We start from the raw sequence: 15265 nt of genomic DNA on the forward strand, positions 1-15265 counted from the left end.
GTGCTAAGTAGAATGGGACAGTTACCTCTGGTGTCTTACATATCACGCACCTGTTAATACACCCCATATGATATTAGCCTTTTTCACAACTGCATCAAATTGTTGACTCATATTCAATTTGTGATCCACTCTAACTTCGAGATCCTTTTCAGCAATGACATCACCTAGCCAGTTATTCCCCATTTTGTAGTTGTGCCTTTGATTTTTCCTTGGTAAGTGAAGTACTCTAAGAATGGCCATACTGGGTCAGACTAAGGTCCATCTAGCTTAGTATCTTGTCTTCTGACAGTGGCCAAAGACAGGTGCTTCAGAGGGAATGAAAAGAACAGGCAATCTTCTCTTTAGTATCTTGTCTTTACTTTACATTTGTCTTTACTGAATTTCCTTTTGTTGGTATCAGACCAATTCTCCAATTTGTCAAGGTCATTTTAAATTCTGATCCTATCCTCCAATCCCTCTGAGCCTGGTGTAATCTGCAAATTTTATAAGCATATTCTCCCCTCCCGTTATCCAAGAAATTGATGAAAATATTGAATAATGGCCTTAAAATGCCACCAGAAAAGAGTCCAGGTTTTGATCTTAAAGCTATGGTTGGAGATTTTCATCTAGGGGACTGGGATGCCTCATCCCCATTAAAACTAACTGGAATTTGGTGGCCAAATGTCCGCAGGCAACCTTGAAAATCCCATCACTGGTCATGCTGGCCCCACCATGAGCACAAACTGGGATGCACTGTCCAGGGACTAGTTTCTTCTTTGATTGTTGCAGAGTATTGGACAGGAATCTGTCCCTGGAGATATTATGACATGTAAGAAGCAATAGCCTACTTCTCCACAAGAGAGGTGAAGCCGTGTTACTCTGCGGTGTGGCCTACTTCAGCTAAAATCTCCCTGAATTAATTGTACTAGATCTGGTCAAAACATTAGGGAGGGGATTAGAATCCTTTCTCTCCCTTAAAACAATTCCAACTTTCTTTAAATAACTCATAGAAATTTAGCATTTAAAAAAAATCTACCATTTTTGTGAGGTTTTTGTAGAAACTTTGTTCCCATTTTTGGGGAAGTTCAAATTAGATTAAAAGATTTCAAGGCCAGAAGGGACCATTGTGACCATCTAGTCTGACCTCCTGTATAGCACAGGCCAGAGACCTGCCCCACAATAATCCCTAGCACAGATTATTTACGGAACCATCCACTCTTTTGATTTGAAACTTGTCAGTGATGGAGAATCTATGAAACTACGAAATACGTAATTAATAATAAACTAGGAGTGATTTTCAGAGGGGATTAATGGAGTTGGGCACTCCTCTGCTGTCAAAGGCCAAAGGGATTTAGGCACACAAATCCAGTAGGTTCCTTTGAATATTCCAGCCTATCTGGATAATGAGAGCATGAAGTTGTTTCAGATTAGATAAAACTCTATGAGGGATAGAAACTCATCTTCCTCACGGCAGACCATTCACTAGCTGATCATGATGAGACTCCGCCATGGGCAGGTTATTCAAGAATTGTCCTCCATGGAGCATATTAGACTTTCCTCTGAATCAGGTACTACTGGACACTGTCAGGGACAGGATACTGGATTGGATGGTCTAAAGGTCTGAGCCAGTTAGACAGTTCCTATGATCATAGAATCATAGAATATCAGGGTTGGAAGGGACCTCAAGAGGTCATCTAGTCCAACCCCCTGCTCAAAGCAGGATCAGTCCCCATATCTATAACAAGCAGATGTTGTCAACTAAAATTACAATGAATGTTGTACCCAGCTCAACTTAAATGCATTTAATTTAGTTTTAATTACTCATTATTAAAGTTGGTCAAAAATGAAAATGATATTTTTGTGTAAAGTGCCATTTTTTATAGAAACATCCCATAATATTGTTTTTGAAGTGTGTGGGGGGGGGAGGGGGGAGGGGAGGGCGGGAGAATGAAACTGGAGCCTGAAAAGTGTTTGGTTTTTAATAAACTTCCTTAGAAAAATGCCACTTTATGGGAAATAGTTTGGGAAAAAGATTTCTGATACTGAAAACTTTCCCCAAAAAATGTCATTTCCAGGCTTTTATAAAACTAAAACCAAAACCAACCCCCCTACCTCTCCAAAAAAAAAAAAAAACCCATAGAAAATGGAGTCCAAAAGGAATATTTTTCTACACCAAAATTATTTTCAACGACAAGCAATTTTCCATCAAAAATTTGTTTGGATAGAAAGATATTTTTGAGCATCTCCACTCTTTGTGTATTATCCTCTAAGTTGTAATTATTATCCCCATTTGACAGATGATAAACTGAGGAATGGAGTGATGAAGTGACTGAACAAAACCAGAGGAATGGCTGGGAGCAGATCGCAGGACACCTGTACCTTAGCTTTTAAATAAATAAATTCTATGATAGTTGCACCTGAGATCAGAGGCCCATTGGATTAGGTAAAACACAATCTCTGCCCCAAGGAGTTAACAGTAGAAATAGACAAGAAAGCAAAGGATGGGACGGAAAATACAGCCTCAGGGCAGGACTTTCCCAAGGTAACATATCAGGGGAGCAGCAGCGCTAGGAATTGATGCTAGATGTCTAGAGCTCAGTTCTGTTTGCCCCTAGTGTTCGTCTCACAATCTTTCCTCTAATCCCTGCTGCCTGGTTGTAATTGTGATTATTTTAGGTTCTGGAGAGTTAGATAGATAGATAGATAGATAGATAGATGGGGCTATATGGAGATAGATAGCTAGATGTGGGGGGGTGTATGGGGATAGATAGATAGATAGATAGATAGATAGATAGATAGATAGATAGATAGATAGATAGATAGATAGATAGATAGATAAGGGGACAGGGAGGTAGATTTTGATCTTATTTTTACAGGTGTAAATTTATAGTAACTCCATTGACCTAAGTTGAGTTTTTCTAGATATTTACCAGTGTAAATACCTCAATGTGCATAAAGAGATTGTATGTTATGTTCTCATGGAAACAATGATGTCATGAGCTGATTATATTTATAAAGAACACAGAATGAGACAATGGTCACAGGAGAAAAACGGCCAATTTATTTTTTGGAGTATAGCCTTGACCCAATCATTTTCCACAGGGCAGATTTAATCTCTTTGTTCCTCATGCTATAAATGATGGGATTCATCATGGGAGGCACCACAGAATAGAGAACAGCCACCAGGAGATCCAGACCCGAGATTGAGCTGGAGGTGGGTTTAATGTAGGCAAAACTAGCAGTGGAAACAAACAAGGAGACCACAGTGAGGTGAGGGAGGCAGGTGGAGAAGGCTTTATGCCGGCCCTGCTCCGAGGGGATTCTCAGCACGGTTTTGAATATCAAAACGTATGACACAACTATTAAAACGAAACAGCTTAAGGCAAAGCACACGCTAACCACAATAGCTCCAGTTTCACCGAGATAGGAGTCATAGCAGGCGAGCTTGAGTAGCTGGGGGATTTCACAGAAGAACTGATCCATCTCATTGTCTCCACAGAAGATTATTGCAAACGTGTTCCCAGTGTGCAGGGCAGAATTGAGAACCCCACTGATCCAGATGCCAGCTGCCATTCGGACACATGCTCTCCTGTTCATCACTCTCTCATAGTGCAGCGGTTGGCAGATGGCGATGTACCGGTCATAGGCCATGATGGTCAGTAAAGGGAGCTCAGTTGTAGCGAAGAAAAGGAAGAGAAAGACTTGGGCGATGCATCCATAATACGAAATGGACCTGGTGCTCATGAGGGAGTTGGCCATGGACTTGGGGACGATGGTGGAGATGGAGCCGAGGTCCAGGAGGGACATATTCATCAGGAAGAAGTACATGGGGGTGTGAAGGTGGTGGTTGAGGGCTACAGCTGTGATGATGAGGAGATTCCCTGTCAGGGCTACCAGGTACATCACTAGAAATCCCACAAAGTGCAAAACCTGCAGCTCCCGAATATCAGAGAATCCCAGGAGAAGGAACTCGGTCACCGTAGTGCGGTTGGACATTTTCTTCCTTAGTTCATTGTGTGCTGCCTGTGGATGGAAGGACAAAGGCAGTGGTCAGGGTCCATTGCAGTCAGTGTAGGCCTTGCTGGAGCCCTAGGCATCACTAACAGTATAAACGAAAGGCTGCTAACCAAAGTAGGCCTCGCTTTGGCAGAATAGTAACACACCAGGTATTGGCTAACCAAGTAATCACACTCTTGACCAGAGAGGCTGGAACAGGAACACCCAGAGTTCTCAGTAATTACATGAATGCCCAAGAGATTGTACAATGAACACACTGACCCCTTGTAAAGATAAGGAAGGGATGACAGGATAACAGATGAGGAAATTTTGTTTGAACCAGGTATAGGGTTGGTAACTAACAACATCTGGAGGGTGATACTCATTTTGTTTGTATCAATGTATAAAAGGAGAAGTCATAGGAGGAGCACCTTTGTAGCAGCTAAAGGGATAGCATCCTGCTATGTTGACTAAGTCTTGTCATGGGCCTCTATATGTTAGTGTCTCTGTGACCTGTCTGACAGGGCACTAGGACAGTGCTTTGCTGACAATAAACCTGACCTAGTGCCTTCACTGCCCATGGTCTCTCTTTATGAACAACATGGAGGTCTGCTGAATCTGGCATCAGTGTAATGCACATTGGATATGGTACTAGACCAAGAGGTCTGGGTTCTGGCCCTCTTCACCTCCACTAAGTCCATCTCTCCTCCATGCCAGGGTCTATAGGTTTTGGCTGCTTGGTTCCACTCATACCCTGAATTTAAAGTCACTAGTCTGTACAAAACAAATTCTGTTATTGGACAGTATTAGCTTTCCTGAGTCTTTCTTAAGGCCAAGTTTCCAGTTGAAGGTGCTCAGAATTTGTTTGCTTAAATTGTTTTCAAAGGAAATTCAATTAAACACATTTTCATAGAAAGTCTCAGCTATCTTCAAATATATTTCACGGATCTATCTATCTATCTATCTATCTATCTATCTATCTATCTATCTATCTATCTATCTATCTATCTATCTATCTATCAAAACTGAAAATCCATTGTTTTGGGGTGAATTTAGGCTGGAAAATTTCAGTTTCTAGCAATTTTTAGCTGAAAATGTTTGTTTCCCAGTTTCCAAAATATGGACAATTGGGGATTTTGGGGACTTCTATGAAAAGCCAATTTTTTTTAGAGCATAAGAACGGCCATACTGGGTCAGACCAAAGGTCTATCTAGCCCAGTATCCTGTCTTCTGACAGTGGCCAATGCCAGGTGCCCCAGAGGGAATGAACAGAACAGGTAATCATCAAGTGATCCATCCCCTGCTGCCCATTCCCAGCTTCTGGCAAACAGAGGCTAGTGACATCATCCATGCTCATCCTGGCTAATAGCCATTGATGGACCTATCCTCCATGAACTTATCTAGTTTCTTTTTGAACCCTGCTATAGTCTTGGCCTTCGCAACATCCTCTGGCAAGGAGTTCCACAGGTTGACTGTGTGCAATGTGAAGAAATACTTCCTTTTGTTTGTTTGAAACCTGCTTCCTATTAATTTCATTTGGTGACCCCTAGTTCTTGTGTTATGAGAAGGAGTAAATAACACTTCCTTATTTACTTTCTCCATAGCAGTCATGATTTTATAGACCTCTGTCATATCCCCCCCTTAGTTGTCTCTTTTCCGAGCTGAAAAGTCCCAGTCTTATTATTCTCTCCTCATATGGAAGCCATCCCATAACCCTAATAATTTTTGTTGCCCTTTTCGGAACCTTTTCCAATTCCAATATATCTTTTTTGAGATGGGGCGACCACATCTGCACACAGTATTGAAGATGTGGGCATACCATGGATTTATATAGAGGAAATATGATATTTTCTGTCTTATTATCTATCCCTTTGCTAATGATTCCCAATATTTTGTTAGATTTTTTGACTGCCACTACACATTGAGTGGATGTTTTCAGAGACCTATCCACAATGACTCCAAGGTCTTTTTCTTGAGTGGGAACAGCTAATTTGGATCCCATCATTTTATATGTATAGTTGTATGTTTTCCAATGTGCATTACTTTGCATTTATCAACATTGAATTTCATCTACTATTTTGTTGCCTAGTCACCCAGTTTTGTGAGATCCCTTTGTAACTCTTCACAGTCTACTTTGGACTGAATATTTTGGGTAGTTTTGTATCATCTGCAAATTTTGCCATGTCACTGTTTACCTCTTTTTCCAGATAATTTATGAATATGTTGAACAGCACTGGTCCCAGTCGTAGCCTGATTTAGAGTGTACTGATAATATTAATTTGGATAATATGGGAATTTAATTTATTATTTAAATTGTATTTCATTTTATTTTATTAATAATATTAATAATTATTATCATCAATATTAATTAGTATGGGTTTTAGGCTCGCCAATCTGTTTGATCAGAAGATAAAAGTTCTTGTCCTGAATCAGGCTCCACAGAATTTATAAAGGACCCTCGGGGGTCTGACAGGAAGCTCACACTGAGACAGATATAATCTTAAAGACTTTTTATTAAAATCAATAATAGTAAGTAAATGGTAAAATACCCAGAGTTACAAAGTTACAATTGCATTACTGCTATTCAAAAGATACATATGCTAATATAGGATTATATGCAACAAAGCTTTGGTTAACATACTCACACCCTTCCTTGATAACCTGGTTGTAAGAGACACAGGACCAGCCTTGCAGTTCAGGTTTCTCAATTCCTGAGTGAGGGATACAGTGCTTAGAAAATGCTAAGAGCTATCAAAGCTGACTAGGGTTTACTTGATTAACTTAAACTTAAAATCAAAACCTAATAAACAAACTAAGAATAAAACTTAGGAAAACCAAGCTTAGCCTACTTCCCTTGAAACTTAAAGTTTAAGAAGAACAAGTACAGCCTACTAATAGTAGCAGTCATTGTAGATAGAGAGACTAGATAGAGAGAGATAGAGTAGAAATAGAATAAGTAAGAATAGAAATGGAGTAAGTGAGAAATGGAGATGGAGTACTCTATCGAGGTGTGTCACCTCTTTTATAGGGCAAGTGCTGGAAATCCTTCCTCTTATGCCCAAATTTCATTCCTCACCCACAGAAATGTTAGGGTACACTTACCCCATAGGCTAGTATGTATGTGCGTATGGATGACATGTATGTACGCACTTGTTGTGTATTTGTTAAGTCTGTGGGTACAACTCTGAAAAATCCCCTATGCCATTCTTCATTGTCTAGTGGTCTAGGTAAAGGTCTTAGACATAGGCGTGGGTACTTTATCTATTTGTATAACAAGATAAAGGTCAACTTTGCTTTCTGAGTAAAAGGTCTTAATATAGATATGCTAACTTTGCCTTAGCTTAACATATAGGATATGGCCTGTAGGTCTCTTGCATTACAGCCAAACTTACTTTAATATAAATCTATAAACCTATTTCAATAAACCAAATACTTAAACTATAAGAAAAGGTATATATATACAAGCAAGCAGGTTAATCCTATAGGCTACAGAGTGCAGATCCCTGGTGGACATCACTATTTACCTCTCTCCATTCTGAAAACTGACCATTTATTCCTACCCTTTGTTTCCTATCTTTTAACCAGTCCATGTGAGGATCTTCCCTCTTATCCCATGACTGCTTATTTTGCTTAAGAGCCTTTGGTGAGGTACCTTGTCAAAGGCTTTCTGAAAATCTAAGTACACTATATCCACTGGATCCCCCTTGTCCACATGCTTGTTGACCCCCTCAAAAGCATGTTGACTCTTCCCCAACAAATTGCCTATGTGTCTCACAATTCTTTTCTTTACTATAATTTCAACCAGTTTGCCCAGTACTGAAGTCAGGCTTAGCAGCCTGTAATTGCCGGGATCACCTCTGAAGCTTTTAAAAAAATTGGTCTCACATTAGCTCTCCTCCGGTCATTTTGTACAGAAGCGGATTGAAATGATAGGTTACAGACTACAGTTAGTACTTCTGCAATTTCACATTCGAGTTCCTTCAGAACTCTTAGGTGAATGCCATCTGGTCCTGGTGACTTATTCCTGTTTAATTTATCAATTTGTTCCCAAACCTCCTCTAACGTCACCTCAATCTGGGACAGTTCCTCAGATTTGTCACCTAAAAAGAATGGCTCAGGTTTGGGAATCTCCCTCCCATCCTCAGCTGTGAAGACCGATGCAAAGAACTCAATTAGTTTCTCCGCAATGGCCTTATTAGCCTTGAGTGCTCCTTTAGCATCTTGATCATCCACTGGCCCCACTGGTTGTTTAGCAGGCTTCCTGCTTCTGATGTACTTAAAAAAATGTTGCTATTACTTTTTGAGTCTTTGGCTAACTGTACTTCAAATTCTTTTTTGGCTTTCCTACTTATATTTTTATATTTCATTTGCCAGAGTTTATGCTCCTTTCTATTTTCCTCACTAGGATTTAACTTCCACTTTTTAAAGGATGCCTTTTTACCTCTCACAGCTTCTTTTACTTTGTTGTTTAGCCACGGTGGCACTTTTTTGGTTCTCTTACCATGTTTTTGAATTTGGGGAATACATTTAAGTTGAGCCTTTGTTATGGTGTCTTTAAAAAGTTTCCATGCAGCTTTGCAGGGATGTTACTTTTGGCGCTTTACCTTTTAATTTCTGTTTAACTAACCTCCTCATTTTTGTGTAGTTACCCTTTCTGAAATTAAATGCTACAGTGTTAGGCCGCTGTGGTGTTTTCCCTGCCACAGGGATGTTAAATTTAATTATATTATGGTCACTATTACCAAATGGTCCAGCTATATTTACCTATTGGACCAGATCCTGTGCTCCACTTAGGACTAAATCAAGAATTGTCTCTCCTTTTTTGGGTTTCAGGCCTAGCTGCTCCAAGAAGCAGTCATTTAAGGTGTCAAGAAACTTTATCTCTGCATCCTGTCCTGAGGTGACATGTACCCAGTCAATATGGGGGTAGTTGAAATCCCCCATTATTATTATTGAGTTTTTTATTTTTATAGCCTCTCTAATCTCCCTGAGCATTTCACAGTCAATATCACCATCCTGGTCAGGTGGTCGGTAATATATCCCTACTGCTATATTCTTATTATTAGAGCATGGAATTACTATCCATAGAGATTTTATGGTACAGTTTGGTTCATTTAAGATTTTTACTTCATTTGATTCTATGCTTTCTTTCACATATAGTGCCACTTCTCCAGCAGCACGACCAGTTCTGTCCTTCAGATATATTTTGTACCCTGGTATTACTGTGTGCCATTGATTATCCTCATTCCACCAAGTTTCTGTGATGCCTATCATATCAATATCCTCATTTAATACGAGGCACTCTAGTTAACCCATCTTATTATTTAGACTTCTAGCATTTGTATATAAGCATTTTAAAAACTTGTCACTTTTTAGCTGTCTGCCATTACACGATGTAATTGAATGGGACTCTTTTTCATTTGACTATTTCTCATCAGATCCTACCTGTATTTTATCATCTTCCATCCTCTCCTCCTTACTAGGACATAGAGAATCTCCATTAATAGATCCTCCCCTAAGGAATGTCTCTGTCCGAACCAAGTGCTCCTCCACACCTGTCGGCTTTCCCCCAGCCCTTAGTTTAAAAACTGCTCTACGACCTTTTTTTTCTGATTAAAAAAATTCTGATAGGCTCTAAATGTTTGATTGAATTAATAGTAAAAGTCTTAAAGAATTCCAAACATACTTCACATTTATGTTCTTAAATTAGTCCTGTATATTAATACTCCAACATATTTAATTGAAATAGCAAACTTACTGTGTTGGTCTTTGTGGAATTTTTCCCAGTTTGTGATGCATTTGAGCCTCCAGTGTTAGGAATCATTGGTTATCTATCTATCTATCTATCTATCTATCTATCTATCTATCTATCTATCTATCTATCTATTTATCCATCCACCCACTTCCAGGATTGTTTGGTTATTTCTCTCTCTCATGCCTCCATCACTGTATTATCCAGCTGCCGTTGCCCTGTCCCATTGCTGGATGTCCTGTTGCTGGGTCTTTGTGCAGTTCCTAGCAGATCAGGATTCACTCCACAGACGGGGGCTCCCTGCTCTCTTGCTTGGGCAGGCTTGGCTGAGAGGCAAAGGATTAACTGGAATCCGGGACTGACGCCCCTCCCAGCTCTAGAGCTGATCCCGGCTTGTGCAGGCTTCAGATGCAGTCACAGCCCAGGATGTCCCTGCTCTGGGGCTACATAGCTGAATCTGGTCTCCAGGGCTGTGAGCCCAGCTGTGATCTCACCTCTGAGCAAAGCACCCTGACAACCTGCCCTAGTCACCCGTAATCCCCCAGATGGGAGCAGCACCCACCCTGGATCTCACACAATGGCTAAGGACGCTTGGCTAAAAACAAAGGCAGGACTGATGCTCAAAGGGGGTGCCAGGGGGTAGCAGAAATAAATATATGTTTATAGCACAGACATGTGCCCTACAATTGCTAATAGCCCAGAGGCACCAGAGCCTCAGGTCTCCTGGAACAGCCTGTGCCTTCATTAATGCCACTTAATGATCTCTGGGAGGAGGGGTAGTGGTGTCAGAGATGTTGTTCTCCTGCATTGCATCTGCAGCTCTTGGGAAGCAGCCACCAGAGGAACTCACAGCTCAGCGGCCCTGGGTGTTTGAAGTTGGTCACTCAGAGGTATCCAGAGGCAAAGACTTAGAACTAAGGGCCAAGTCCTGGGCTGCTGTAAATTGATACCGTTCCATTGACTTCTGAGTAGCCAGGGCTATTTACACCAGCTAGGATTTGGCCCATTGACATCCATGGAGCTACCTCAATTTACACCACCTGGGGATCTAGCCCATTACACTGGTTCCAATCCGCATTCTTTTGCCTGTGAAACTGAACCGAGGAAGAGTCAAAAGTTCCCAACCCATCTGCTCTTTCCTAGCTCTTTGTCCTTGGGGATTAGTTACAGTGTAACTTCTAATGGAGACAGAGCGATTCATTCCCACTGGGGGCAGAACTTGGGAGGACCTCAGTACATTGGAGATTTTCTGTATCTGATCTTCAACTTCTATGGGGATGAATGGCCCAACTTTCTTTCTTTCTTTCTTTCTTTCTTTCTTTCTTTCTTTCTTTCTTTCTTTCTTTCTTTCTTTCTTTCTTGTTACAGGTTTTCCCCTTTACTGCAGACAACACTCAAATAAAGGCATCATTGGGCTACAGATGCACTGTTTAGAAATGTTTTGAATTCACACGACACATTCACGTCAGAGAAACTGATGATGTATGATGGGCCGAATCCCCAGCGTATGTAAATCAGCCCTGGGTCCATGGCAGTCAATGGTTTAGTTCCCCAGCTACTTTAAATCAGGATAGCTCCACGGAGTGAATGCTTTTGTAAACCAGCTGTAGCTACCTTGGAGTGAATGGGTCCAGATGCCCAAAGAGCTGTTGCCCTATTGATCAATGAGGCCAGCTCCCCAGCTGGTCTAACTCAGCCATAGCCCCAGTGAAGTCAATTAGAGCAGTTCCACAGGTGATGTAAATTGGCTCAGTGCTATGGAGTGATGCTGGGTGACAGGAGCTGGATAGCTGTACTCTGATGTCTAGTTTTGTGTTAATTCCTGTATCTGAGATTCTCATTGCTGAACATCGCAATCCCACTGGGATGCTTATGGGATATTCCAGGATTGTGGTTAATAGAAACTTGCGTGATGGGGACCCAGCCAATAAAAGAACTGACTATTATAGTGGTGCAGCAACATGGCTGTAGCTATGGTTGTATCATGACTTGTGTTTTAAAGGTCAACCTTTCTAAGTCCTCTAAGATTGCCATGCTTGGTCAGATTCCTTTGCAATTTGGGTTGCTGCTGAAGGGTGCAGGGCAGGGTTAATGATCTAAATTTGGGGTCATTTGAGCAAGTCCCATAAGAAATATCTAGGTGAGTTTTTTTGCACAGAGCTAGCGATCAAACTATTGATGTGATGCTGGTCAAAATGGTCTCAGTCTGTTGTGTTTTACCCAAGGTAGTGCATGGCACACACTAAATCTTCGGTGGTCCAAAACTGAGAATGGTATGTAAGAACATGTACACATTTTACAGTGCACTTGAGCCAATGCAAAAAAATGGCTAGAGGGTTTCCATTCACACCATTTTATATGCTTTAAATTTCAACTTTTGTAAGAGCTCTAAAATCTGAATGGTTAATCCAATTGCTTTGAAATTTGGAGGGCCTTGTGCGGGCCTCAGGTAGCATTTGTGATCCAAATTTGGGGACATTTGACCAAGGATTTCTGGAGGTATAAGTCGCCCCCCAACATTCAATTTTTTTCTGCTGTCTTGGATTGCTGAGAGGTACTAAGGACTGGATGCATCACAGACCTAATTGAACATCATTCTGGGATGTATTAGCAGGAGTGCTGTAAGCAAGACACGAGAAGTAATTCTTCCACTCTACTCCGTGCTGATTAGGTCTCAACTGGAGAATTCTGTCCAGTTCTGGGCACCACAATTCAGGAAAGATGTGAACAAACTGGAGAAAGTCCAGAGAAGAGCAACAAAAATGATTAAAGTTCTAGAACACATGACCCATGAGGGAAGATTGAAAACATTGGGTTTGTTTAGTCTGGAGAAGAGAAGACTGAGAGGGGACATGATAACAGTTTTCAAGTACATGAAAGGTTGTTACAAGGAGGAGGGAGAAAAATTGTTCTTCTTAACCTCTGAGGATAGGACAAGAAGCAATGGTCTTGAATTGCAGCAAGGGCAGTTCAAGCTGGGCATTAGTAAAAACTTCAAAACTGTCAGAGTGGTTAAGCACTGGAATAAATTGCCTAGGGAGGTTGTTTAATCTCCATCGTTGGAGGTTTTTAAGGTTAGGTTAGACAAACACCTGTAGGGATGGTCTAGATAATACTTAGTCCTGCCATGAGCGCAGGGGACTGGACTAGATCAGTGGTTCTCAAACTAGGGCTGCCGCTTGTTCAAGGAAAGTGGTTTGTTTACCTGCCGCATCCGCAGGTTCGGCCAATCGCGGCTCTCACTGGCCGCAGTTCGCCGCTCCAGGCCAATGGGGGCTGCGGGAAGGGTGGCCAGCACATCCCTCGGCCCGCGCTGCTTCCCACAGCCCCCATTGGCCTGAAGCGGCCAGTGGGAGCCGCAATTGGCCAAACCTGCGGACGCGGCAGGTAAACAAACCGGCCCGTCTCGCCAGGGGCTGTCCCCGAACAAGCGGCGGCCCTGGTTTGAGAACCACTGGACTAGATGACCTCTCAAGGTCCCTTCCAGTTCTATGATTCTCTGATTCTATTATTAATGGCCGTAAACTTCAATTAACATAATTACAATAAGTTATCCACAAGCCTGCACCCTCAGACAAGAGAAGTTTGGAGCCAAGTGGCAAGAGGTTGCTACAACTGGTGAGTCCTGGCAGCATTTGTATTTTTTTTTTTTGGGGGGGGGGAAGTAATCAAAGCCTTTGGGTGAAAAATTAGACATGTGAATGCTTCCTGGGAGGGTAGAGGTAATTAGGGGGCAGAGGAGTGGAGGAACAGGGGGAGAGGGGTTTGGGATGGCAGGATATTATGGCCAGGGGATAAATGTGGATGGATGGTAGGAGAAGGAGGGGATGCAGTGGTTCAGGTGAGGGAGGCACAGCACCCCTCAGATCTGGCAGTGTACCACGATCCCCTGCACTCCCAATCCCCAGTACCCCACAGCTCTTCCAAAGCACACCATCCTTCCAGCACCTATCAGTGGTTCCCAACTCTCTGCATCCCAGCTCTGCCTAAGCACCCCAGTCATGCTACACCCCAACATGCCTGCACCCCACAGCTGGGCCAAGCCACCCAAGCCTGCACCCCAACCCCCCTTGCCCACCCAGATATGCCAAGAGGGGTCACTGCTTATAGTTTCACAGCAGCACCGTTATAGGTTAGGTTGTGTCACAACTTCTGTTTTCTAATTCCTCTCAAATGGACTTGCTCGGTCAGATCCCTTTGAGATCGGGTGTGCCCCAGGAGGGGGCTGAGTGGGGTCAATGCCGCAAATTGGTGGTCATTTCAGAGAGGGATTGAGGAGAGGCAATACCCGCCCAAATAAACATCTTTTTCTAAAAGAATCTAGGTATTTTTCTTGTTTTGGTTTGGTTTTTGTTATTTGCACAGAGCTAACTATTGATGTGATAGGAGTGAAAATGTTTTACCCAAGGTTGTGCATAGAATTTCCCATGATAATTTCAATGAAATCAATATGTTCCCATAAAATATTTAAATTGAATCGAATCGGCATTTTCCAGCAAAAAACTGTTCCACCATCACTTTTCTGACCATCGATCTGTCAGAGGCTTTCATGCTGCATGCCAATTTCTCACGCTGCTGGGCTCTTTGTGTCAGCGATACATTGTGGCAGTGAGTTCCCCAGGTTAATGGTGCAGTGCTGAGCAGAGGCACTGCTCAGAAGAGGGGAGCTGGGCTAGGCAGAGGAAGGATGAGGGGAGGAAGGAAGTGGGGACCAGGGCTGGCCAATGGGGAGAAGGAGAGAATGGGCATTTGTTGGGGGGGCTGTTCCCTGGGACTGGGGCCATGTCATGAAAGTGGGGCTGAGCAGAGGAGGGCACTGGTGGGCAGAGGGGTTCGGTGGGGATCTCTGAGGAAGCTGAGCCAGGAACTGTAGGTGAGGAATTGGCTCTGGGCCTTAGAAGGGGCTCAGAGGGTCTATGGGGTGGAGGGTTGTTAGAGGGCAGGGAGGGGATTAGTGGCAGGGGGGGTTGCTTGGGGGTCTGGCTGTGTGAGGCAAAAGGAGGAAGACACTCATGGATTAGGGTAGGAGGGGTTCAGTGGAGGTGGGGGGGAGAATGCAGGAGCTGGAGTTTCCTCTCCATGAAGCCAGACATACTCCACAGTCTTGAGCTCTCAGTTAGGTGTGTCAGCCTTTGAAGTGCCTGGAACCATGCCAGAGGGATTGCATGGAACACTGACTCCCAGGCCTTGAGCTGCTGAAGGGAGAATGTTCTGGCCAGCAAACCGAGGCCCTGTGAGTTCAAATCTAACTCCAGGCAGAAAGCTGTGACTCAAACCAGGAGGGGTCTCTTGAAGTGTTTTTAATTTTGGGGAACTGTTACTGGAGCGACAGCTGGGGGGGAAGAGTTAGTGGGGCTAGGGGGAGAGGAGTTTTGGGAGGCAGTGGGAGGAGGGGTGATTATGGGGAGGAGGGTGAGTAGGAGGCACGTTGGGGAGTCAGGAGATGGGAGGGATGGGGGTAAGGTGGAATGGGGGGAGGAGTGGGAAGGGGAACATGAGGATGAGTGACAGGGGCCTGGGGGAAAATGGGGGCAGTGG

General features: G+C 43.0%; 1 protein-coding gene across 1 annotated transcript; it reads right to left on the bottom strand.

Annotated features, from left to right (window-relative positions):
• Nucleotides 1-3039: 3039 nt before the first annotated feature.
• On the bottom strand, nucleotides 3040-3975 carry LOC112060504 (olfactory receptor 14A16-like). Its single transcript, XM_024111202.3, has one exon. It carries the CDS (start codon nucleotides 3973-3975, stop codon nucleotides 3040-3042), a length of 936 nt encoding a protein of 311 aa, XP_023966970.3.
• Between the last annotated feature and the right edge of the window lie 11290 nt (nucleotides 3976-15265).

The sequence above is a fragment of the Chrysemys picta genome, chromosome 13 (genome assembly GCF_011386835.1).
Source record: "Chrysemys picta bellii isolate R12L10 chromosome 13, ASM1138683v2, whole genome shotgun sequence".
In the NCBI taxonomy this organism is placed as follows: domain Eukaryota; kingdom Metazoa; phylum Chordata; order Testudines; family Emydidae; genus Chrysemys; species Chrysemys picta.

Excerpts from the sequence above, each read along its gene's own strand:
- LOC112060504 (XM_024111202.3), bottom strand. The coding sequence starts at position 3,975 with ATGTCCAACCGCACTACGGTGACCGAGTTCCTTCTCCTGGGATTCTCT.